Source organism: Loxodonta africana, chromosome 3 (assembly GCF_030014295.1).
Source record: "Loxodonta africana isolate mLoxAfr1 chromosome 3, mLoxAfr1.hap2, whole genome shotgun sequence".
Taxonomy (NCBI): Eukaryota; Metazoa; Chordata; class Mammalia; order Proboscidea; family Elephantidae; genus Loxodonta; species Loxodonta africana.
The window spans coordinates 76,509,101-76,536,210 of NC_087344.1; the positions used below are offsets into that span (position 1 = coordinate 76,509,101).

At 43.2% G+C, this 27,110-nt stretch overlaps 1 protein-coding gene across 1 annotated transcript; it reads right to left on the minus strand.

Moving 5' to 3' along the window:
* Positions 1–18: 18 nt before the first annotated feature.
* PPT1 (palmitoyl-protein thioesterase 1) lies at positions 19–25,444 on the minus strand. The gene is made up of 9 exons (XM_003415318.4): positions 25,293–25,444; positions 21,860–21,969; positions 21,073–21,200; positions 20,633–20,703; positions 18,409–18,511; positions 6,146–6,236; positions 5,212–5,310; positions 3,853–3,924; positions 19–1,447 (listed from the first exon to the last, which is right to left on the minus strand). The coding sequence occupies exons 1-9, from the start codon at positions 25,414–25,416 to the stop codon at positions 1,325–1,327; spliced, it is 921 nt and encodes a 306-aa protein (XP_003415366.1). The 5' UTR covers positions 25,417–25,444; the 3' UTR covers positions 19–1,324.
* Between the last annotated feature and the right edge of the window lie 1,666 nt (positions 25,445–27,110).

Sequence of the window (27,110 nt, forward strand, 5' to 3'; positions counted from 1 at the left end):
AAAGAACAACACCAAGGATAAGAAACTACTCTTTATTTTAGACAACCTCATAAAATTAAACTCTTCTCATCTTCCACCTCTTGCCCCTAATATCCTCCTCATCTTGGGTGAAGGATAAGGCTTGAGAGAGGGAAAGGAGAAAAGGGTAAATTTTGCAACACAAACAAGGTACTTCGATCAAAGCATAGCTAATCATTTTCCCAAACTGGCATTTTGCAGAACAGTCTTCCAGAAAGTGTTGATAGGTTTGTGGGGGGCAAGGAGTGTGGAAACACCAAAACTTCTGTGCAGAAATAATGTGGGAAATAGTAGATTAAGGTTAGTTTTCTTCACTGTAACAGGAATTCTCAGTGTCCTTAATATTCTAATGGGAGCTGATCTCCAAGAGGAGAAAGAGTATAAAGCCTTTTCCAAGCTTTTTGAGCAAATAATTGTATTTTTACAGAGCACATCAGAAACAGTTGGGAGTATGCTGGTAAATATGATTTTTTGGGATGGGAGTTACAAAGCCTGATCTCTTCACATTTTCCTATACGTTCTCTGCTAAAGCCAGTAGTATTGACTAGAACCCAGACAGTCATGTGAAGACACTAAGGATAGATTTAGTCAAGGATGGAATGGAAACAATAGCTGTTTCCTCGTTTTTCACTTCCACTCCTACCATCATCCCCCAGCTAACGAGATGTACATTTCCTCCCTTAAGCAACCCAGCTGAGTGCTACTCCTCTCTTTTTGTGTCAGAGTGATTAATTCGTCGCTGCCTGAGACAAAATGAGTGCTACAGAGGCAAGATGGGGGCAAGGGGAATCTGTCTAGTAATTGCTAGGACACCACGGAAAGCAACGTATTACCCAAGCAGTACTTTTCTAAGCACAGGTTAAATCTCCACCAGCAAAACTGAGCATTTAGGTAACTCAGGCCTGGGTACTGGCCTTTCCTCTTGGCTTGCAGTGTGACCAGACTAATGGATTCCCCAGAAAAGGTGTCTGCCTTTAGCATCTATCTCACTGCTTTAATTCAGCCTCCTCTGAGCCTGACACTGACTTGCAGGAGACTCCCTAAGATTGAGCATGACCACATCAAAGGGTTGTAAAGCTATCTCCATGGTTATTAGCTAATTAAACTTCCATTCAACACCATATGGTGATAGGATAAGCAAAGGATAAGACTGGAATCTTTCCGAGCAAGGTGTGTTAGATGATGACAGGAGAGAAGGATTAGTTGCAAGCTGGATGCGAGCTCAGGTTTGGGCATGAGAGGAACTGTCTCCCACAGGTCTGGAAGTGAAGGGGCTCCCTGAGCTCTGGGGCAAATGGCAGGAGTTTCACTGAAGGAGGGGGATGATGTGGGCATCAAACCATTCCTCAGACAGCTGAAGGTGGTCCCCTTCCGCAGCCAGGAAGACCAGCTTCCCTGCCTTGTCCATTTCCTTTAGCCCCAGGCGGTCCTGCAGAGAGAGGACGTAATTAATCAAAAGGGTTAATGAAAAGCTTTACAGTAAAATACTAAAATGTTAACTTGAGAAATATTTTCAAAATTATTCTCTCTGAATATTAAAATAATTGAGGTATATTTGTAGAAAATACCAAAAAGGATACTTTGTTTTTTTTTCTGAGCATTAAGAATATATATGCAGTTGAGACTGTTCTACACATAGTTTTACATTCTGTTTTCTGAAAAGCTTCCCAGAGCTTCTGGAGGACGAACTATGAGTGGGCAAGCCACAGACAAAACTGCCTCAGGATGGCAGAGTTAAATGGACCAAGGCAAAGACAGAACAATAGCTAGGTGACTTAAACATATCCAACTCTTAAATACCTAAACCTGGGACACTTTCATACCCTGCTGTGGAAAATGTCATTCCTCATAGCCTGGGTGGCACAGAATATATGCCCCTGGCTGGGAAAATGAACAGTTTGGATAGGGCAAGAATGATGTTTCTGCCATGGCTACCATCAGCTTGAGTTTCACAATAAGGAAGTTCTTAGTTGTATATTCTAAAATTTTTTTTTTCCCCATTAATAATTGTGTTTTAGGTGAAGGTTTACACAGCAAATTAGGTTTCTTCCCCTTTAACAGTTTTTATACACATTGTTCCATGCCACTGGTTATAATTTCTACAATGTGTCAGCATTTTCATTATTTCCAGTTGTTCTGTTTCCACTGATTTAGCTTCCCTTCCTCTCCTTGCCTTCTCGTCTTTGCTTTTGGGTAACGGCTGACCATCTGGTCTCATACAGTTAATTGTTAAAGGGAGCACAGTACTCATGGTGATATTATTTTATAATATCTGTTATAAAATAGCTATTATTTTATATAGCTGAAAGGTGACCTACAGAAATAGCTTCAATTCCAAGTTTAAAGGGTATCTTAGGGCAAGAGTCTTGGAGGTTCCTCTAGTTTCTATCAGTCCAGCAAGTCTGACCTTGTTTTAGGAATTTGAGTTTTTTGCTACATTTTTCTCCATTCTCTCCAGGACCTTCTATTGTGTCCCTGGTCAGAATGGTAAGTAGTGGTAGCTGGGCAACATCTAGTTGTTTTGGTCTCAGGTTAGAAGAGGCTGTGGTTCATGTGGGCTATTAGCCCCATGGTCTAAAACTCTTATCAGACCCTAAATTCCCTTTCCTTTTACCTCACCCAAGCTGGTGGGGGGGTGGGGGGTGGGGGGGGGGCAAATGAAAGAGAAAAGCCAACAAAGGGCAAACTGACTTCTGAAATTATCTGGAGGAATTTTAGCAGGTGATCAATATTGATGTAGCATTTGTACATGTCTGGGAGAGTCCATCTCCAATATGGAAACCCTGGTGGCCTAGTGGTTAAGAGCTACAGCTGCTAACCAAAAGGTCAGCAGTTCAAATCCACCAGGTGCTCCTTGGAAACTGTATGGGGCAGTTCTACTCTGTCCTATAGGGTCACTATGAGTCGGAATCGACTCAATGGCAATGGGTTTGCTTTTGGCTTTATCTCTAATGTAAAATCCTCAGAGCATGGAACTGGAGGTGGCAAAATGCTACTTGAGAAACAGGATCCACAGCCAAACAAAATCCACAGCTCTATTTCCATTCAATGTCCTGCAGAAGGAGCTTGGCCTGTCAGTTCTTATTTAAGCGGGGGCACGTTAACACTGACCTCCACATCTACTGTCAAGTTAGCCCCTAACTCACGGCAACCCCATACATAATGGGATGAGCCCATTGTGATCCATAGGGTTTTCACTGGCTGATTTTTGAAATAGATCAGTAAGCCTTTTCATCCCCTGCCTTAGTGTGGAAGGTCTACTGAAACATATTTGGCATCACAGCCACAACCAAGCCGCCAGTGACAAGCGCGTGGTAGCTGCACACGAGGTGCATTGGCTGGGAATAGAATGCAGGTCTTACGTATGGAAGGCGAGATTTGTACGACTGAACCATTACTGATCACTAATTACATGCCAAGCACTGCTCTAGCCAATGTTTTAAAGTAACCCCTCTCTTCTGTGCATTCATTGTGCATGGGGGCTTCTTGGATTTGTAGTAGAGTGCACTGCAGCAAAGGAAGCCAGTTCTAAATCTTTTTATCAAAAGGAAGGAGTCAGAGATGGTGTGGCTGTTGTGTATGCTTGAAGAATAAAACCATGAGCCACAGGCCCTTCCATCTTCAGGATGTAGTAGCTTTCTGTAAACCAGCACTTGATTAGCTAGTGCAACTATCAACAGCCTAACAAACCTCACCCATGTGAGCCATCAGTCACATGCCTCATGGGCACCCAGTACTCTGGTGGCTCTACCACCAGAGGATGGAGCAGCTTCAGGAACCAGGAGCTAAATCTACAGCGCTAACCTCCTAAAACAAACCTGTCCTCCCAGTTACCTGTATGTACAAAGTGGTCTTCTGTAAGGGGATGGTTTCCTTGGCTTGGCCACTTCTGTAAAATCCAAACCACTGCAGGAGGGGAGGAAGAAGCAAGGTCAGATCATACACGCTGCCCACACTGCCAAACTAATTTGAGACTGGCTCAGACCACCAACAAACTAAACATAAAGCTATTGCAAGAAGGAAAAATGGACAGGATATGTAGTAAGTCATGTCTTTCTAAGGATGGATCCTGAGGAAAAAGTTCATCTTTCCAAAGAGCTTTCCATTTCCTAGAATTTCTGCTTCCTACATTTATTGAGCCACCCCACCCTGTGTAAAATCCCTGTGCCAAACCCTAGACATTCAAAGATGAATGTATGGTCCCTGTTTCCAAGAAGCTCACAGTCTAATGAGACACAAAAACAACTAATTGTTTAGCACAGGGATTGTTAAACCTTTTCTATAAAGGCCAGATGCAGTATTTTAGGCTTTAAGGGCTATATGGTTCCAACTACTCAAGGCCATTAATGCAAACGCGATCAGACAATATGTAAAGAATGAGCATGGCTGTCTGTGTTCTAATAAAACTACTAAAATTTGAATTTCATGTAATTTTAAAGTGTCAAAATATTCTTTTGATTTTTTTCAACCTTTAAAAATATAAAAACCATTCTTAGTTCGTGGTCCATACAGAAACAGGTGACAGGCTGGATTTGGCCTATGGGCCATACTTTGCCAACCCCTGGTTTGGCATAATATGAACAGTGCTCTAACAGGCTGATGATTTTACAAAAGAGGGAGCAGTCCTGCTTGGAATATGGATGGTGTCCTGGGGATAGTGACATTTGAGTTTGGCGTTGACAGATCAGTAAGAAGCTTGTCAGGTGGAGAAGCCAAGGAAGGGCATTCTAGAACTGGAAAAGCATGGACAAGGGCATGCAGGAGTGAAAGCACACGCCAAGTTCGGGCACGTTGAGTAGTACAATATGGCTTGGTCAGAGTGCATAAAGCGGGCAGTGAAGGGAGATGAGGCTGGAAAGATAGGATTAAGCTCAATCAAGACAGATCCTGAATGTCAAGCTTAGGAACTCAGGGATTTTGGGCTAGTGATTCTGATCTTTTTTGGGTCATGGATCGATTTGAGAATGATGAACATTACAGACCCTTCCCCAGAGAACACAATTACATAGTTTTACATATACTTTCAGGGGGTTACAACCCTCAGTGACCCATTTATAGACTTGGGTGAGAAACTCCCACCCTACACAAAGGTTGATGGAAGGGACTGAAGGTGTGCTCCCAGCGGGAAGCTGCATTTGAATGCCATTTACTCCTACGGTCTCCTGGCAGGTTGTGTCCTAAACAGTGTCTCACCTCAGAATCCACAGGGTCCACAATGGAATCGTTGAGGAATTTCACCATCACAAACTTCTTCAAGGCCATCAGGTTCTTCTTGTAGGATTCATTGACACCCTGGAGGAATGGCAGTAGCACCTCCATGATATTGCCATTGGATTCCAATGGGGGGACTTAAGCCTCTCAGTGCTCTAGTCTCCCTGACTTTGGCCCACCATGTTTCTTTTCCCCATGGGGATGGCTGCTTTTCCAGCTCCCTGCCCAGAGTGTACATTTTACAGCCTTTCCTGCTCATCCTACCTGACTAATACTCCCACACCGACCATGGCATCCAGTGCAGCCAGCAATCTGCCACAGTACACTCCAGAGGCACTCACACAGGTAAAAGCTGCTTGCCAGAGAAAGCCGAGGCAAAATAAGAAACTGCAAACTCTGGGCAGCTGTGTGATGCTAGTCTGTATTCTTTTCCCTCTTTATTTTCTTTAAGGTTTTCTGTTAAAAAAAAAAAAAAATCCCTCAAAATAAGCCTAATATAATATTGAGCCATCTAGTTTACCAGACTCTCCCAAACCAAGTCTGTGACATACTCAGTCCCTTCTGCAGTTAATAAATCTCTCTTCTGCGAAAATCTGTCCCAAAAGAGACCTGCCAAGAAGGCTTCCCTAATTCGGAGAGCAGCTGGGGATTTCTGCATAATCCAGGGAGCAAACAAATGAGCTTATCCTGCTTCTTCAACACTAGGAAAGGGAAAGCACTTCAGGGAAAAAAGCCAAACATTTCCACTTCCCTAAAAGGAACTAAATCTCATAAGCACTGCCTCCCAAAAAACAGAACTTCTGCTTCCCGAGTTCTGCTCAGGATATTTTGGGTAAACAGTCACTGCTGATCTGTTCATGATGTCCTGACTAGAAAAATGAATGAATGACTATGGCAGCCTGGCTCGGGTGCTTACCCTTTCCTGATTTATATCCGCCAAGAAGATGCTGTGGTTGCGGTATGTGTCCTCCTTTATGGGGTCATGCCAGTATTCTGCTTGCACTAGGCTGCAGGAAGAAAACGGAATGGCGGTGACCAAGCTGCATGTCAGTCAGCATGCCTGGGGCTTGCCCTTGTGTGCAGGCCACCAGGAGACTTTAAAGACAAAAGGCTTAAGCCCCCACGTCCCAGGCTTCAGGAGCTGGTGACAGCGGTGCATGACAGCAATAAAGTGCACGAGCTTGAAAAGGGTAAAATTCATCCCTACTTAATGAGGGTCTGTTATGCAAATCACCATGAGGACAGAGAAGGGTCTTGCCCTCCAATAGAGAAGACAAGACTCCACCTATGAAACAGTTCATCAACAAGACACCTGAGGCAAGGGCTGGCTATTCGACACAGTAGAGCAAGCCAAATGGTTTAGGAAAGCTTGTCAATATCTGGTTCCCTGAGTTTTATCATACTTATCATGCCCCCAGGTACTTATCATGCCCCCAGGTCGTGGCGCGTACCGTTCCATCCCCACAACCTCATCTCCTTCACTTCTACTCATCCTTCAAGATTTGGCTCAAACATCATCATCTCTGCCTCTTCCTCTTCATTGAGTCCTCCATTTCTCCTTGCATCTTGCCATCCTCAGACAGGGATGGATGCCTCGTCTCTCATTCACAAAGCATTTATCGTACTGTTCAGTGATGACACCAGTTTCCAGTATTCCGGTATGTCATGCATTTTTAAGCACCATAAAGCAAGTATTTGGGTTGTTACAATATTACTTCAGACACAGGTTGGCGGTTCTGTTCACACTTATTTACTTTTCTCCAGTCTCTCTCCTCCTCATTACTCTCCAGCTCTCCCTCCCAAACCTGGCACCCTGACGGCCCCCCCCACCCCGCGACAGCTAGTTTCCACTTAGTTCCTGCATCTACACAGCAGCACCCCCACCCAAAAAAGGGGAAAAAAAGCAAAACTCAACATGGATCTATAGTGGGAGATGTCCTCCAGGGAAAAGGAGAAATTGGAACAGGTTGGCAGTGAAAAAAAGTCAAAATTGCAACAGGAGCTCCCTAGTCAGAGTGCACAAGCTGCCCAGAGGCGGTAGTCCTGGAAGCTCCACTCAGCGGAGCAGGAGGGCACTCAAGCCCAATGGAACCAGCTACACCAGAGAGGATGGCAGCTCTTCATGCCCAGGAGCAGACAGGACTGAAGGTAAAGGAAGCAGCAGTCAGATCTTCAGCAGTCAGGGTGATATTCTATAACCTGTTTATAAATGTATTTGAAACCTTTTAAATGTTTAGTTTCACTGATTTTTAAAAATTGATGAACTATGAACATCTGTAAAATAATAATATTAGTACTGATCTTGTCATTTTGTTTTAGTATTGCTATTGCTTACGTGAGAAGCGTTGGTTCCGTCTTTCCCCTATAAGACTATAAGCTCCTGACTAGAGCAGATGCTCAACAGTAAGCGTTTGCTCAATAGAGTGAAATGATGTAGGGATGTCAGACAAACTATTAAAAAAAGTGAGCTTAAAGGAGGGATAGAGTTTAGAAGCATAAGGAGGAGGACGCACAGTACAGTTAGAAAGAATAACGGAAGAAAAGCTTCAAGAGTAGGTGGTATCCATACATCTACAGACAAATGATTTTTGACAAGGTCCATCCAATGAGGAAGGAAGAGTCTTCAATAAACGGTGCTGGGAAAATTGCATTTCCACACACACAAGAATGAATCAGGATCCATGCCTCATACCATACACAAAAACCAGTTCAAGATGGATCAAGGACATAATTGTGAAAACTATGACCATAAAATTCTTAGAAGAAAATACTGGGAAGTGCCTGCTGGGTCTAGTTTTTAACAATGGACTATGAGATATAACAGCAAAAGCACAAACAGCAAAAGACAAAACAGATGAATGGGACCTCATAAAAATTACTCTTCTTCATCAAAGACCTTTATCAACAAAGTGAAAAGACATCCTACAGACTGAGAAAAAAAATTCAGAAACCATATATCTGATAGGGTCTGATATCCAAAATACATAAAATATATAACTTAACAACCAAAAAAAAAAAACCCAAACAAAAAATGGGCAAAGGACTTCAACAGTTCACCAGAGAGGATATTCAAACAGCCAGAAGCACATGAAAAGATGCTCAATGTCACTGGCCATTATTGTTGTTGTTAGGTGCCATCAAGTCAGTTCCGACTCATAGTGACCCTATGTACTACAGAATGAAACACTGCCTGGTCCTGCGCCATGCTCACAATCGTTGTTATGCTTGCGCCCATTGTGTCAATCTATCTCATTGAGGGTCTTCCTCTTCTTCACTGACCCTGTACTTTACCAAGGATGATGTCCTTTTCCAGGGACTGATCCCTCCTGATAACATGTCTAAAGTATATAAGACGCAGTCTCGCCATCCTTGCCTCTAAGGAGCATTGTTGTACTTTTTCCAAGACAGATTTGCTCATTCTTTTGGCAGTCCATGGTATAGTCGATATTCTTTGCCAACGCCACAATTCGAAGCCATCAATTCTTCTTTGGTCTATCTTATTCACTGTGCAGCTTTCACATGCATACAATGCTACTGAAAATACCATGGCTTGGGTCAGGCACACCTTAGTCTTCAAGGTGACAACTTTGCTTTTCAACACTTTAAAGAGGTCTTTTGCAGCAGATTTGCCCAATGGAATGCATCTTGTCATTTCTTGACTGCTTCTTCCACGGGTGTTGATTGCAGATCCAAATAAAATGAAATCCTTGAAAACTTCAATCTTTTCTCCGTTTATCATGATGTTGCTTATTGGTCCAGTTGTGAGGATTTTGTTTTTTTTTTTATGCTGAGGTGTAATCCATACTGAAGGCTGTGGTCTTTGATCTGCATCAGTAAGTGCTTCAAGTCCTCTTCACTTTCAGCAAGCAAAGTTGTGTCATCTTGCTTGCACAACACAGGTTGTTAATGAGTCTTCAATCCTGATGCCCTGTTCTTCTTCATACAGTCTAGCTTCTTGGATTATTTGCTCAGCATACAGACTGAATAGGTATGGTGAAAGGATATAACCCCGACGCACACCTTTCCTGACTTCAAACCACGCAGTATCCCCTTATTCTGTTCGAATAACTGCCTCTTGATCTATGTACAGGTTCCACATGAGTAGAATTAAGTGTTCTGGAATTCCCATTGTTTGCAATGTTATCCATAATTTGTTATGATCCAAAGAGTTGAATGCCTTTGCACAGTTAATAAAACACAGTGTCATGGATTGAATTGTGTCTCCCCAAAATATCCGTCAACTTAGCTAGGCCATAAGTCCCAGTATTGTGTGATGAGCCACCATTTTATGTGATTTCCCTATGTGTTGTAAATTCTATCATTATGATGAAATAAGATGGATTAGCAGCAGTTATACTGATGAGATCTACAAGACTAGATATTGACTTAAGCCAACCTCTTTTGAGATATAAAAGAGAGAAGTGAGCAGAGAGACAGGGGGACCTCATACCACAAAGAAAGCAGCACTGGGAGCAAAGCGTGTCCTTTCGACCTGAGATTCCAGTGCTGAGATGCTCCCAGGCCAAGGGAAAACTGATTAACGAGGACCTTCCTCCTGAGCCGACAGAGACAAAGCCTTCCTCTGGAGCCAGCGCCCTGAATTCAGACTTCTAGCCTATTGAACTGTGAGAGAACAAATTTCTCTTTGTTAAAGCCATCCACTTGTGGTATTTCTGTTATAGCAGCACTAGATGACTAAGACACACAGGAAAACATTTTTTCTGGTATTCTCTGCTTTCAGCCAGGATCCATCTGACATCAGTAACAATATCCCTGGTTCCACATCCCCTTCTGAATCCGGCCTGAATTTCAGGCAGTTTCCCGTTGATATACTGCTGCAGTTGCTTTTGAATGATCTTCAGCAAAATTCTACTTTCATGCGACAGACATGTGCGGACATTGGCTATTAGAGAGATGAAAATAAAAACTACACCGAGATACCACCTCCTACTATTAGAATGGCAATGATTTAAATGAAGAAAAAAAGAAAAACCAGAAAACAACAGTGGTTGATGAGGTTGTAGAGAAACTAGAGCCCTCCTCCACTGCTGGTGGGAATGTAAAATAGTACAGCCACTGTGGAAAACAGTTTGGTGGTTTGTCAAAATGTTAACTACAGAACTACTATATGTTGATTATGGTTATGTACCAAAACCAAGGGTCCCTCTGTGGCACAAATGGTTAAGAACTGGACTACTAACCAAAAGATTAGTGATTCAAAGCTACCCAGAGGCTCCTCAGAAGTAAGGCCTGGCAATCTGCTTCTGAAAGCAACCTTGAAAACCCTATGGAGCAGTTCCACTCTGCACACATGGGCTCTCTATGAGCTAGAATTGACATGATGGTAACTAACAACAACCAAAATCAAAAAAATAAAACCCACTGCCATCCAGTTGATTCTGGCTCATGGCAACCCCATGTATTACAGAGGAGAACTGCTCCATAGGATTTTCTTGGCTGTAATCTTTATTACATGCAGCGCTGGAGGTGCTCCCTCATCTATGCAAATTGGGAAGACAGCCACCTGGCCTACCGACTGGAAGAGATCGTATTTGTGCCCATTCCAAAGAAAGGTGATCCAACAGAATGTGGAAATTATCAAACAATGTCATTTATATCACACGCAAGTAAAATTTTGCTGAAGATCATTCAAAAGCAGTTGCAGCAGTACATCGACAGGGAACTGCCACAAGTTCAAGCTGGATTTAAAAGAGGACGTGGAATGAAGGCTATCATTGCTGATATCAGATGGCTCTTGGCTCAAAGCACAGAATACCAGAAAGAAGTTTACCTGTGTTTTATTAACTATGCAAAGGCATTCGACCATGTGGATCATACCAAATTATGGATAACATTGCAAAGAATGGGAATTCTAGAATTCTTAATTGTGTTCATGCGGAACATGTACACAGACCAAGAGGCAGTTGTTTGAATAGAACAAGGAGATACGGTGTGGTTTAAAATCAGGAAAGGTGTACATCAGTGTTGTATTTTTTCACCATATTTATCCAATCTATATGCTGAGCAGATAATCTGAGAAGCTGGACTATATGAAGAAGAATGTGGCATCAGGATTGGTGGAAGACTCATTAACAACCTGTCATATGCAAATGACACAAGCTTGCTTGCTGAAAGCAGAGAACTTGAAACACTTAATGATGATCAAAGACTACAGCCTTCAGTATGGATTACACCTCAACATAAAGAAAACAAAAATCCTCACAACTGGACCAATAAGCAACATAAATGATAAATGGAGGAAAGACTGTCAAGGATTTCCTTTTACTTGGATCCACAATCGACACCCATGGAAGCACCAATCAAGAAATCAAACGACGTATTTCACTGGGCAAATCTGCTGCAAAACAAAGATGTAACTTTGAGGACTAAGGGGGCCTGACCCAAGCCGTGGTATTTTCAATCACCTCATATGCATGTAAAAGCTGGAAGATGAATAAGGAAGACTGAAGAAGAATTGATGCATGTGAATTGCAGTGCTGGCAAAGAATATTAAATATACTACAGAGTGCCAAAAGAACAAACAAGTCTGTCTTGGAAGAAGAACAGCCAGAATGCTCCCTGGAAGTGAGGATGGCAAGAACTCCCTCTGGCGTATTTTGGACATGTTATCAGGAGGGACCAGTCCCTGGAGAAGGACATCGTGCTTGGTAAGGTGGTGGGTCAGCAAAAAGGAGGAAGCAATCGATGAGATGGATTGACACAGTGGCTGCAACAATGGGCTCAAACATAGCGACAATTGTGAGGATGGCACAGGACCAAGCAGTATTTAGTTCCGTTGTATATAAGGTGGCTATGAGTCAGAACTCACTCAACAGCACCCAACAACAATAACAATCTTTATGGAAGCAGATCACCAGGCCTTTCTTCTGCAGTGTCAAGTGGGTTTGAACTGTGAACCTTTTGGTTAGCAGCCGAGTTCATATATAATATCTATCTATCTATATCTATATATTTACTGTGATTTAGGTGAAAGTTTACAGAGCAAATTAGTTTCTCATTAAACAGTTAATACACAAACTGTTTTCTGACATTGGTTGCCAACCCCCATGATGTGTCAACACTCCCTCCTTCTCCAGCACAGTTTCCCTGTTTCCATTTGTCCCATTTTCCTGTCCTTTCCTGCCTTCTCATCTTTGCTTTGGGGCTGGTGTGCCCATCAGTCTTGTATACATGATTAAACTAAAAAGCACGTCCCTCATGTGTGTTATTGTTGGCCCTGTAGACCTGTCTAATCTCTGGCTGAAGGATGAACCTCAGGAGTGACTTCAGTACTAAGTTAAAGGGTGTCTGGGGGCTACATATATTTTTTTAATAGACAGAAAAGATATACCCTACTTTCTTGACAGTGGTCATCACTAGGGAGGGAAGGCAGAGAATGAGACCTGGGAGAGAGATGTAGAAGAATCCAATTTTATCTGAACTGTTTCTGTTCTTAAAAAAATATCTGAAGCAAATATGACAAAATATTAATTGTAGCTCCGAGTTACACAGTAGTTTGTTACTTTACTCTGTACTTTTCTGAGAAGCTGAAAAGTCTCTTAGGGAGCTTAAGTGGATGCCCCAACATTTCCAGAAAAAGTTCATCAGCTGAGACCAAACGAGTGGAGAAAATGGGAAGTATGGAGAAAAGCACTCTGTGAGAGTCACGGAGGGCAGGGAGGAGGGCAGGAAAGAGGACAGGGAGGGCACAAGCCCTGCCAAGCACCGTGGCCTGCAGACTGGGAGCTGGGGCCAAGGGAGGGCAAGCTGGGTACATCAGAGATGACACAGAGGAAGATTAGAGGACATAGCCAAGGGCAGGGTAACACTGGAGTATACACTGTGACAAAGGGTGTAGGGGCAGAGGGTGGGGATGCAGGGATGGCAGGGAGAAAATTGGAGGAAGAGAAAGCTGGGCAGGGCTGACAGCGGCTGCAAAGGACAGAGGGGAGCTAGAGGGCAGATCTCGCATCCAGGAAGGTGAGCGACAGCCGTCACACCGGCAGCATTCCTCACTGCCCCCACCATGCCGAGCCAGGGGACGGGCTTGGCGAGCGCTTCCTCCGTGGATATGGATGGTATCAGGACATCCACTTTGCTTTGTTAAGGGTGAGTTATCGAGGAGTGTAACGGGCATCTTTTGGGGTCCGTAACTAAACCAAAACTGCACTCTTTCTGCTCCACCTACTGGTGACAGGGGCAGGTATGGTTGGTACCAGTGATCCCACTTCCTTGGCCACAGCTAATGACAGCACAGGCCGGGACCTGACGGGAGTGGGGCATGGTCCCTTCCCTGAGAAATTAAATTGAAACTAAGAGATTCCAGCCTCGACTGGAACAGAGATTAACAATTTGGAAGCTGTGCAAGGCCCCCTTTCACCTGGTGGGTGGCAGGAGGTGCTTGGTGAGCATGGTGAGAAAAAGACGGTGACAGAGAGAGAGAAGTGAGGACAGTGGGAGCAAGGCCGCCCTGGCTCCCGAGGGCTCCCGTTTCTTGATTTCAGTCCCTCCCTCTAAGGCCCTGCTACTGATTTCCCTTTCCAAATGGACTTTGGCTTGATTTGGTTTCTTTCTTGCAGTCAGAATCGCCGCTAATGCAAAGGGCAATCAGGAACGGTATTGTCAAGAGAAAACTATTTCCTTTTGCTATTTTACAGAAAGTAAGCTGTCGCCATTGCCTTCGCACCCTCTACTTGGGCTACCTGCCTCTTTCGAGTCTCATATTGGTCATCTATTGAAATGAGTTTTTACCCATACAAAGAAACTTTAAAAGTAAACAGCAAAAAAATCCACTCTGTAAAATTAGAAAAGTATTCTAAAAGTTAATCTGTAAGTGAGCTGTTGAGAACTCAGAAGACACTTCCCCGTGGAAACTGCGTTATAAATGGTGTTCTGCAGCCGAGCTCAAAGTCTTGTTCACCTACAATGTTATAAAACAGACCCCAAGTCCTTTCTTTCTGCTTTACCTCACCGCCCCACCCTGGTGTCCAAGTGGTCATCATCCTCACCTAGACCTCACTGCGAGAGCCCCGGCCAGTCTCCCTGCTTTTCCTCCAGCCCCTTACAGCCCACTGTCTGCAAAGCAGTGGAAAGCTTCTGAAAACACACTCAGGTCACGTTATTCTCCTGCTGAAGACCTCCCGGGAGCGTCCCATGATGTTTAGAATAAAATCCAAACTCTTTCCATGGCTGACAAGTCTTGCATGATGGAGCCCCTGCTTCTCTGTCTCACTCTCCCCACCTGTCCCTAAACTCGAATCAGCAAATCAGCGGGGCCTAGAACAGGCCACGCTCTCTCAGCCTCAGCCTCGGGGCATTTGCTGGCTGTGCCCTCTGCCTGATCCTTACCTTCTTAGCTCCTCCCATGCTCCTTCCTTCTCACCCTTCAGATCCCAGCTTAAATACCTTCTTCAAAGACCACTCTGTGTACAGCAGGTACCCCTCCGTGACTCTCAGTCACTGCATCCTGTTTCTTATGTCGTGGCCTTTTTATTGTTAGAGGTTATCTAGTGCATCTGCTTACTGATAGACTTCTCTTCCCCACTAGTATGCTACTTCACGGGAGCAGAGACCCTGTCTTGCTCTCCACTGTATCCCCAGGACCTACAGAAAACCAAACCCATCGCCATTGAGTCAATTCCGACTCGTAGCAACCCAACAGGACAGAGCAGAACTGCCCCATAGGCTTTCCAAGGCTGTAATCCTTATGGAAGCAGACTGCCACATCTTTCTCCCGCAGAGCAGCTGGTGAGTTTGAATCACCGATCTTTTGGTTAGCAGCCGAGCACTTAACCACTGGGCAGTTAATAAATGTTTAAAACATAGCACCACTAGTGGTAACAATCAAAACTTGCCTACTTAATACGAACTCAGCACTGTACTAAATGCTTCATACCTATTTTGATTAACCCTAATAACAACGCTGCAGGAAAGTACTATTATTAACCTCATGCTTGCTACTAGTAGCCGCCAAGTTGATTCCAACTCATGGTGACCCCACGTATGCAGGGTAAAACTGCTCCACTGGATTTTCAAGGCTGTGAACTTTTGGAAGCAGATTGCCAGGCCTGTCTTCTGAGCCACCACCAGCCTTTCAGCTAGTAGTTGAGCATTTAACTGTTTGTGCCACCCTGGGACCCCATCATGCTAGAGATGAGGAAAATAAGGCTCAAAGACACTCAAGCCCACAGAGCTAGATAAAGAAAGAGGGAACGGGAGGTCATTGTTTTCTTTTTTAAATTTTTTGCATGTCTGAAGATGTTTTTATTTTTCCCCTTATGCTTAATTGCTACGTTAGGTTTGGGTACAGAATTCTCTTGGAAATCATTTTCTCTCAGAAGAGAAGGGCAGGGCACCACTGTCTTCCAGCTCCTAGCGTTGTTGTTAGGGGGTGTGCTGCCATTAGGATTCTAACTCTTTGGATGTGGCCTACTTGGGGTCTGCTCTTTACTCCTGGTGTTCTGAAATTTCATGGGAATCATGGATCTTGAGTACTTGGTGAGCCCACTCAATGTGGGAATTCATGTCCTGTTCTGGGAAATTTTCTTATATTAATTCTTTGATAATTCTAATCCACCCTTTCCCCTGTTCTCTTTCTCAAACTCAGATTAGTCATATATTGAACTTCTGATCTGCTTCTCTAATTTTCTTATCTGATCTCCCCTTTTTCCTACCTCTTTGGGTTTTTGTTCTAATTTCCGGGAAATTTCCTCAACTTTATCTTCTGGTACCTCTAATTTTTTTTTTTTTTTTTTTGGTTATCATGTTTTTAGTTCCTATGAACTCTTACTCTCTGTTGATTTTATTAGCATTCTGCTTTTGTGTCATGGATGCAATCTCTTCTTATCTTTCTGAAGATAATAATTATAAGCTTTTTTCCCTTAAGTTTTCTTCTACTCCTTGAATTTTCTATTTGTTTCTCCCCAGTTCCATTTTCCTTTTTGTTTGTTTTGATCTGTCTATCATGTTGAGGCTTTCTTCAGATATCCGTCTGGGGGTCCTTGGCTCACTGTTCATATCTAAGCGAGGCACGACAAAGCTGACTGGTAGCTCTGCATGCAAGGTCAGGGCTTACGGACTGCTGGCTTCACTATAGGGTAGTCAGGAGGGGTCCCCATTTGCTGGAGGATTCCAAAACATCAATTTGTAGGTCTCTTCTCTTGGGTCAGTTTTACCAGAGAGGGGTCCACCAAACTTCTGCTTAGCAGGTACTAAGCCTGACTGCTACTGCTCTGGGAGCCGAGTGGGAAGAAAGGGCATACGTTTTGTTTGGCATCTTACCACCATCCTATGCTTGGTATCCCCAAGTCTAGTGCTTCTCTAGTTAAGTTGCTTCAGAGAATAAACCTTGCTTCCCCTGTCAGGTGGGGGAAGACAGTCACTTAGGTGTGCAGGGGATTGGGAACTTGACTATTCCTTCTAAAGATTTTCAATAGTAACAACAAAAAACTGTTTTCAGTCCTATCCACTTACCCCCTCATCCCAAGGTACCTCATGCCTCTGATTCCTGAACCTTTCTGGCACTCTCAACACATGACCTGCTCCCTTCTTGTCAGTGTATCCCTCTACTGACATAAAAGTTTCGGCTGTTTCTGCCCTGCTAAAACAGTTATCACCCATTCATCTGCTTCCTCTCTCACGAATGTGTTGTCATCTTCTATTAACTCTTATCTCCTCTCCTGTTCTCTTCGCCCTGGTGGGTTTATCTGTTTTTATTCTTTGACTATCACTTACTAAAGTTTAAGGAGTAAGTGAAGATAAGCACATCAATCTACCACTTACAGTCCAAGTGTTGCTTTTTCTTCCCACTCACTGCTCATTTATAATAAGTAACAGGATTCTTATTGCCAAGGGTTATGTCTTGGTTCACAAAACAAAGAAATACAGAGAAAAGGATAGATTTGAGGCATCTGGACAACAGTTAGAGGAGTGAAAAAGGAAGAGTGGAGGTTAAAGACACCAAACCCACCCATGAGAACAGAGAATATGTAGGATATAAATAACCAAGCTGTGACTAGTAAAAACCAGGTAAAGGGTAAAAAGCACAGTACGGTTCATGAGTTGCCTGAGGGGAAAGGAGGGAGGTGGGGACACAAAGCATCTTAGCTTCCTGTACTGACCATCAGGTGGCACTGTTGATTCCAAGACAGCTTAGCCCTGGTGGGACAGTGGTTAAGCACTCAGCTGCTAACCCAAAGGTCAGTGGTTCAAACTCATCAGCTGCTCTACGGGAGAAAAATGTGGCAGTCTGCTTCTGTAGAGATTTATAGCCTTAGAAATCCTATGGGGCAGTTCTACTCTGTCCTATAGGGTCACAGAGTCAGAATCAACTTGATGGGCATGGGTTTGGTTTTGGTTAGCGTACCCAACAGGTCCCTGAGTGAGTGGTGCAAATGGTTTGCACTCCACTACTAACCTAAAGGTTGGTGATTCGATCCCACCCTGTGGTGCTACAGAAGAAAGTCCTGGCAATCTGCTTCTGTAAAGATTACAGCCAAGAAAAGCCTATGGAGCAGTTCTACTCTGTAACACATGGGGTTGCCATGAGTTGGAAATGGCAATGGGTTTGGCTTTTCTTTTTTAGTTAGTGTAGCCAAGGTAGAGAAGGAAAACAGAGCTAGCTAGAGGTAGTTTCTATATGTGAGTCATTCACGAGGCTGTGCCTTGGTAAATGGCTTCAAGGAGACGCTGGATCGAAGAGTTGTTATTAGACAACACTTGGAAAACCCATAGGATAGGTAACAAAACCGTATCAGCTGATCCCAAATCCCAGTTACCATATTCCAGACCTGCCCCATCAGAATTTCTAGGAATGGAGCCGTGGAATCTATTTTTAACAAATTGTCTAGTGGTTCTGATTAAATATTTAAGTTTGAAAACAACTGAAATAGAACACACTCCAAAAGTGATTCTCTATATACTTTAAATACCCAAACACATCTGAGTAGTTGGGGACACTGACGCAGCTGTGGTTAATCCCCTGCTACTGACAACACAAAGAACCTGTCCTCCAAATGCTAATAATAATTTCTGGAGGTCTGTACTCTCTAAATGTTTTTACAAAAATATCTCATTTAAATATCAATAGCAACTACTTCTGGAATCACTGTTAGCATGAAAGTCGGCAGAATATTTTTGCACAAGGACAGGTCTGTATCCTTTTCAGCTAACCACACATACCGTTCTTGAACGGCTTTGGAGTAAGCCCCAACATTCAACGTTTTCCTGATCAAGTCACAGATGTGAGAGCTCTCTCCTGGGCATCGAGGGAGTCCAAAAACACCTGCAGTGGTAAAAGACAAACAGCCATTAATTTAGTAATCAAGTATTCAATACCCACTATGTGCAAGGCACTGTGAGAATACACAGCAAACAAGAGTCAGACCCTGATTTCACTGATTCTTTGCTTTAAAAAGTAACATATTGAGAGCTGGTGCTATAATGAGCTTCCCCTGGGTGCTCCCACTCTTTTTCACCTCAGGAGCTTTGCGCTTGCTCTTTCCCGGGATGCACTTCTCTTGTTGTTTCAAATGGCTGCGTTTGTTCTCATCTCTCAAGTCTTAGCTTAGAGAGGCCATGTCTGACAGCTCTATCTAAAGAGCACCCCTTCTTCCACCCCTTTCCCTCACACCCAGTTATACTCTCAACCTCATCATTAACATTTTTTGAGAAACAGGCATAGTTCTGAGCATATATGGGCAGTAATTAATTTAATCCTGACAACCACCGTGTGGAAGAGATATCATTATTTGTCCCATGTTATACGCAGAATTTAAAAAAAAACCACTGCCATCAAGTCGATTCTGACTCATAACGACCCTACAGGACAGAGTACAATTGCCCCACAGAGTTTTCAAGGAGCTCCTGGTGGATTCGAACTGCCGACCTTTTGTTTAGCAGCCGTAGCTCTTAACTACTATGGCACCAGAGTTTCCATATTGCACATATAGGAAACTTTAAAACAGAGGTTAAATAAAAAGCTTGTCCAGCACAGGGGGACAGAAGCTGGCTGAAAGGACACAGAGAATACAAGGTGGAGAGGAGTGTGCTGTCTCATTAGGGGGAGAGCAACTGGGAGTATATAGCAAGGTGTATATAAATTTTTGTATAAGACTGACTTGATTTGTAATCTTTCACTTAAAGCACACAAAAAAAAAAAGCTTGTCCAAAGGTAGACAGTAAGTGACAGAGCCAGGAAGGACTTGAACACAGGCACTTTGTCTCCAGAGCCCACACCTTTAACCACTACAGCCGCTAAACTGTCTCTCAAATATTATCCTTTTTTTTTTTTCGTTTACCACAGTTACGACTATCTGTGCGTATTTTATTTGTTTGCTTGTTTCATGTCTGTTCTCCTTGCACTAGAACGAATGCTCCATGAAGACAAGGACCCTGTCTGTCTTGTTTCTGGTATATAGTAAGTGCTCGATAAATATTTGTTGAATGATGAATGAAAAAGCTGTTTTTACCAACTTGCATTTGTAGGATATTATACTTTAAAAAAGCAGTTCCCTACCTATTATTTCACCTAATTCTCCCAGAAGTCCCACAAGATGGGCAGTCATATTTCAGTTTCCTTCATCTGTGACAGGGACCAAAGAGACCAACTTGCTTGCCGGTAAGTAACAGTTAAGTGGGTGAATCCAGGCTTCCTGATTATAAGCAGAATCCTCTGCCCCTACATTACACCAGCTAATAGCTATATCCATCATGACAGAGATAAAATTCTATTCCAAAGACATACCATTCCCCAAAACTATGCAATTCTGTTTAAATAGAAAACCTGTTGTTTTTCAAAGGGCTTGATCTCTATTGTTAATTTTATAGACAAAAAAGCTTAGGCACTAAGCTTCAACAGGACATTGCCAATGTCAGGAAACAGGAAAGGTCATTAGATTTTCCTAACTTCTCAACCACCATCTGCTGCAACTATCTCACCTCCATGAAATCATATCAATTAAAGTGGAGAGAAGGGGACCTGGCTGCCTAATGTACCCTGTGTTTCAGGTCTCTGGAGTCCTAAGTCTCAACCTATTTCTTCATTAATGCTGGCTAGTTTGACCATCAAGGAGCCCTGGTGGTACAGTGGTTAAAGCGCTCAGCTGCTAACCAAAAGGTCAGTGGTTTGAACCCACCAGCCACTCAGGGGGAGAAAGATGTGGCAGTATGCTCCCAGTAAAGATTACAGCCTTGGAAACCCTATGGGGTCCCATAGGGTCGCTATGAGTAGGAACTGACTCAATGGCAGTGAGTTTGGTTTTGGTTTTAGTTTGCTCATGACAAGCTGGAGAAAAAGGATTTTGCAAGGATGGCTGACTTCTTGTGCTAATAGAGCTGCTGGCTTTTTAAAAATAGTCACATGGGTTAGAACAGAGAGGAAGGGAAGCAAAGAGGCCAAAGTTACCTTGTTGCTGTCCCCCAACAGAGATGAGATTGATCATGGGAGGTGATGGGCATCTCTGAGCCACTGCCCTCCTGGGGGAAAAAAAAAGGGTTATCAGCTCCAACTGTCAGAAATGTATCATCATCAGCTCTATAGGTTAACCTACTTAATCCTCAGTGGTTCCCCAAAGTCAGAGAACTTCACAATTTGCCTCTGATAAGGCCAAACACAAGTCTCAATTCTTTCATAAAAAATAAATTAAGGCCAAACAACACAATTCTTGATTCTTTCATAAAAAATAAATGAAGTTCCATAAAGCTTCTGACACAGACCTATTTTAGAATGGTTTCCCTTCCAAGACAAGTGGGAATCCCAAAAAAATTAGAGGAGTGAAGCTCTCTGAATAAAAGAAGAAAATCCAATCCATGTTAGGTGGTGCTATATAACAGAAAGGAACTCACAGAAATTGGCCTCCCTGGGAGAATCCCATAGCATTGTAGCCATGCTGCAACCTAGGGTCCTCAGCGAGAGTCTGACACACTGTCGACACTTGGGAATTGACATTCAGGAAGAAACTGTTCTCCACATCCTAAAAGAGGAGCCACAGAAACATGAAGGGAAAACTTGTTTAGGTGGGATCCTCACATAAATCACTCAGGAGTTAAACTATCATTATACGGTCTGCTGCTAAAGATGCAAAGTAAAGCATTTTTTTTAATTTTTTATTTTATTGTTGTTGATAATATACACAGCAAAACATACACCAATTCAACAGTTTTTATATGTACAATTCAGTGATGTTAACTATATTCTTCTAATTGTGTAACTATTCTCACCCTCCTTTTGAGATGTTCTGCCCCCATAAACTCACTGCCCCTAAGGTTCCTATCTAATCTTTCGAGTTGCAGTTGTCAATTTGATCCCATAGAAATAGTTGTTAAAAGAGCATAATGCTCAAGGCAGACATTTTTCACTAGTTAATCTAAACTATTGTTTGGTTTTAAGAAGACTTAAAGGGTATCATTGATTTAAGGTTTAAAGATCATCTCAGGGCAATAGTTTCAGGGGTTCATCCAGCCTCCATGGCTCCAGGAAATCTGCAGTCTGTGAGAATTTGCAATTCTCTTCTGCATTTTCCCCCTTTTGATTGGGATTCTTCTATGGAATCTTAGAAAAGATAGCATTTTAATTATACATTCTTTGAAGGTCAGTAAACCTTCAAAGAAACAGAGCTGTGAAGGGCCTTACCTCTGTTAGCGTCTTCCCAATCTCCAAAGATAAGACATAAATTCCAGGTATTTTCCTCTCAACCATTTTTTTAACAGCACCCATGCTGAAGGGATTACAACAGCTGTCTCCTAGCCAACAAAAACAATGACAGAAACTCATGCATAAAAACAACATTATTTGCATCTGAAATAAGCAAAGGTATAGAGACCAAAGTTTCACCAGTGGAACCATAGTTTAGGAAGCAGTGAGTTTCTGTTTATGGTGATGAGAAATTTGGCAATGACTATGGGTGATGGCTGCACAGCATGATTAAAGTAAATTGATAACACTAAATTATATATGTGAAAAATGCTGGACTGGCAAATGTTGTGTTACATGTATCTTTACAACAATTAAAAAAAAAACAGCAGAAATTAAGCAGAAAACATAAAGTGAAAAGGCTGGGTGCTTTTGTCAATTTTATTTTTAAGGTAAGATTGAAAAAAAAAGAACACTCCGTTGTCCTCTGTTACAACCTAGAGAAAACACTGTTAATGCTTTCTTTGCCTCTCATGCTGGGGTGTGATTAGATGACTAGCAAAGTATTTTCAAAACTAAAAAACAAAGCAAAACAAAAATGACATTATTTGCTTAAAAAATCAAGTTTACGAAGTAACAATAAGCTTCAAAAAGTCCACTAAGACAACAAATTTACAAATGCAAAATAAGCAGGGGTCACTTAGCATATGGAACATTTGGGGTTAAAAAACTCAAAAGAGCTTTGGAATCTGATTTATCTTCAGGGCCAGGACTAGGGTGAAGCAAGTGAGGTCCCTACAGCACAAAATTTAAGAAAGCACTTACGCTCAGGGCTGTGCAAGTGCTGTCCCTGAACTTGCACTAACTTGAAAGTGAGTGTCTCCTTAAAGTTTGCACTCTAGCTGCCTCACTTGCCTCAATCTAGTCTCAGCTTTGTTTCTCTTCCTGTTATCAAAGAGCCAGAGCTAAAAGCCAGAAGCAACCTGATTGGCCACATAGTGGGAACAGACTGAGATCATTTCCCATTTTGAACTTAATCATCCCGTTTTTAATCTGAGAGGAAACTTAAGAACCAGTTTTCAAAGAAGGAAAAGCTGAGGCGCTCAAACATTCCAAGTTCACGGAGAGGACACAGGACTGGGCAACACTTCCTTCTGTTATACATAAAGTCACCGTGAGTCGGAGCTGACTTCACAGCAACTAACGGCCCCGCCACCACCACCACCGACAGAGCATCCTCTATTTCTCTCAGAACATTCACGCTAAACTGTGACTGTTGGTCACTTAATTGCCTCCCCTGTGGTCTGTGAGCTCTGGGAGAATACGGAGCATTTCCTCTTCTGTCAACTCTTAACCCCCATTATGACCCGGGAGCCCTGGTAGCACGCTGGTTAAGAGTGACGCTGCTAACCAAAAAGGTCAGCAGTTCAAATCCACTAGCCACTCCTTTGGAACCCTATGGGACAGTTGTACTCTGACCTATAGGGTCGCTATGAGTCCAAATCGACTTGACAGCAACAGGTTTGGTTTTTTGGTTTTGGTTATGGGCCTAGGTCTGGCACAGAGCTTGGAAGGAGTTGTCTATACTTGCTAACTCAAATCCATCTGAACGTATTTCTTTATCCCATTCCAGTCAGGCTCTCACTCTCAACACTCAATCAAAACTGCTCTTGCCAAGGTCATTAATGATCTTCATATTACTATATCCAACAATCAATTCTCAGTCCTTAATGTTATCTGACTTGCCAACAAGACTTGATACAAGTGATCAATCCTTTCTCCTTGAAACATTTTCTCCCCTTGGCTTCCAGGGCACTGTGCTGTCCTGACTTTCTTCCACCTCACTAGTTGTTCCTTCACTGTCTCCTTGGCTAGTTCCTCCTCATCTCCTGAACCTCCAAATGTTGGAATGCCTCAGGACTCAGTCCTTAAATCTCTTCCCTCCTCTATGTACACACTCCCTAGGTGGTCTCACCCAGTTTTAAGGCTTTAAATACCATCCACATGCCAAAGGCTCCCAACTTAAATCTCCAGCCTGTACCTCTGTCCTAGAGAGACTCCATACTCCAAATGCCTGTACAATATCTCCTGGATGTCTAACGAGCATCTCAATCTTAGTAAGTCTAAAATCAGACTCTTGATCTTTTCCACATCCCAAATTTGCTCGGGCAAGACTCCCACCTTGGGGAATGACAATTTAATCCTTTTAGCTTTCCAGGCCAAAAACCATGGAGTCATCCTTGACACCTTTCTTTCTTTCTCATCTGCTCTATTAGCAAATCCCACTGGTTTCATCTTCAAGATATATCCAAAGTATTGACTATTGCTCAACACCTCCATTGTGACTATACCATTCCAAGCCGCCATCATCTTTTGTTTAAATGATCTCAACAGCTTCCCAATTTGTCTTCCCACAACTGTCCATGACCCACTACAATCTAGTTTCAGTGAAGCAACCAGAATAATCTTTTAAAATTAAGTCAGATCATCTAAAGATCAAAAAAAAAAAAAAGTAAGATCACGCCACTCATCTGCTCAAAATCACCCAATAGCTTCCCATCTCACTGTAGCCAAAGTCTCTACCTTAGACTTAGTAGGTCCAACAACGTCTGTATCCCTCCACCTCTCTGACCTACGCCCTTGTTCACTCAGTCCCAGCCACACTGACCTGAATGCTGTTCCTTGAACATAGTAGACATACTCCTTCCTCAGGGTCTTTGCATTTGCTGTTCCATCTACCAGACATCCACATGGCATCTTCCCTTACCCACTGCAGGTCTCTGCTCTGATGTCATTTTCTCAAAGCCTTTCCTAATACTGATCTACAAAGTTGCAAGCTCCCACCTCCACCTCTATAACCCCCTCTCTGCTTTATTTTGCTCCATTGCACATATCACCAGTTAACACACCATGTTTTACTTACTATTTCTTTATAATCTGTCTCTACCACTTGGAAGTTCCAAAAGAGCAAGGAATTTAGTATGTTTAGGTTATTGATGTATCCTCAGCACCTAGTAGGTGCTCAATAACTATGTGTTAAATGAGTGAATGAACTGTAGGTGCCCCACAAATCTTTGTTGAATGTGCGAAAGAATAAAATGGAAGCCCCGCTCATGTAGCCAGAGCCCAGGTCGCCTAATCCACTGCAGGATGCTTAATCCTGACGTCACTGCTGCGAGGATTCAAAACCGAAAGCATGTAAACCCCCCAGCGCGGAGCACATCTCACTAGGAGCGCTCACCGAAAGACAGAGCCCGTCTCCTACTCCTTTCCAAGGCAAGGCAGCCCCCAAATTCTAAAACTTAGGGCCAGCCAGGCGCTGTGCGGACCACCGTCCTCGCCCTCCACACTCGCATCTTACAGACGTGAAACCAAGGCTGGGAAAGGAAGACAGAATCGTCAACCCCTCCTCACCCTCTTCTCACTCACTCACCCATCCCATGCCAGATCACCAGCGGCAGCGGCGTCGGGGGGTCGAGATGCCCCAGAGCCCGGGCAGCGCAGAACCCCGGCAGGAGAATGACAGCCAAGAGCCACAAGAAGCAGGGCGAAGCCATCTTGACTCAGTCACATGAGTGCAGGCGCGCGCCGCAGAGGCGCGCCGCCAGGGCCTGGGCGTGGCGCGGGCGAGTGGGCTGCAGGCGCCCTCTGCCTCCATCCGCACCCCGCAGGGGTGTGCGGGGGACGTGCGACGCTCAGAGCGGTAAGGCCCTCGCCAGGGAGCCTCTTGGCCTGGAGTTTGCGCTCTAGTAGTCCGCTCCCACAGTGAATTATTTGCCAGTCCCCAAATGGGTAATCAAAACCAATGCTAACATTTATTCAGCATTTACTACATGTCAGGCACTATTCTAAATGCTTTACGTCTGTAAACCAATTTAGTCCTCTTAACACTATATACACTTCTCCCCATTTTACAGGTAGTGACACTGAGCCGCTGAGAATTTGGATGAGGTGCCCAAGGTCACAGAGATAGAAGATGGTTGGGTTTATAGACCTTGCTCTTAACCACTGCACTACTGCCTTTGGAAGAAAAATACTTCGTGGAAAGAAGGAAGGACTCAGCTCTGTTAGAAATGGAAGGGGAAGGATAATTTCCAGCCAGGCTAATTATGGCAGGGTGTGATATTTGTTCTGGACCTTTATCAGGTAGAGATGAAATGAAGGACTGGCATGAGCTGAGCTACCAAAAACCAAACCAAACCAAACCCATTGTGCGTCTAGGCAATCCAGACTCAGCGACCCTATAGGACAGAGTAAAACTGCCCCATAGGGTTTCCAAGGCTGTACATCTTTACAAAGCAGACTGCCACATCTTTCTCCCAGGAGCGCTGGTGGGTTCAACTGCCCACCTTTTGGTTAGCAGCCAAAGGCTTAAGCACTGCACCACCAGGGTTTGCTCTGTCAGGACTTACAGGGTTCAAATATAAAACTTTTTTCACTGCCAGCCTCTCCAGATGGTAAATGGTTGTAAAATTAAGAAATGGCTCTTGGCAAAAATCAAATTCAAGACGCTGTCAGGAAAACATTATCAAAAGAAAAAGGGTTAAGATCACAAAAAGAACTAAGGAGTTGACTCACAGAACCTGTCAGATGAAAAAACTACCTCCAAGGATCTTTTCTTTCTTTTTTAAATATTGTATTTTTGGTGAAAATATACACTGCAAAACATGCTCCAGTTGAATAACTTCTACACATAATGTTCAGTGACATTGGTTACATTCTTGACATTGCGTCAACATTCTCATTATTTCCATTCTAGTTGTTTCGCTCCCATTAACTCAGTCTCATTGCTTGGCAAACTCATCTATGCTTTAGAGTAACTTGTTTTCATTTGGTGGGTTTGAACCACAAATCTTTTTGGTTAGCAGCTGAGTGGTTAACCAATGTGCCACCAGGGCTCCTTCAAGGAGCTAAGGTAGAAAGGAGAAAAAATCGTATGTTGTGCTTTCTAGAAATGGCGGGGCTTCGAGACTGACAAGAGCATCTGTTTGATATATAAGAGGTATAGGAAAGTCTACTGCCACTTCTGGTCTAATTTCAGAGCAAGCTTATTACAGGAGGCTCTCATGAATCATTTTTCCCATTTTCATCTTCCCCTCTTTAATCTATTTTATATTCTATTGCCAGATTCAGTCTCTCAATCCACTTCCTTCATCTCAGTTCCCTGCTGAAAAATTTTTCAGAAAAAATTGAAATAATTTAAATAGGGAATTTGTTAAATAAATTAGGATGTATCCACTATAACAAATAC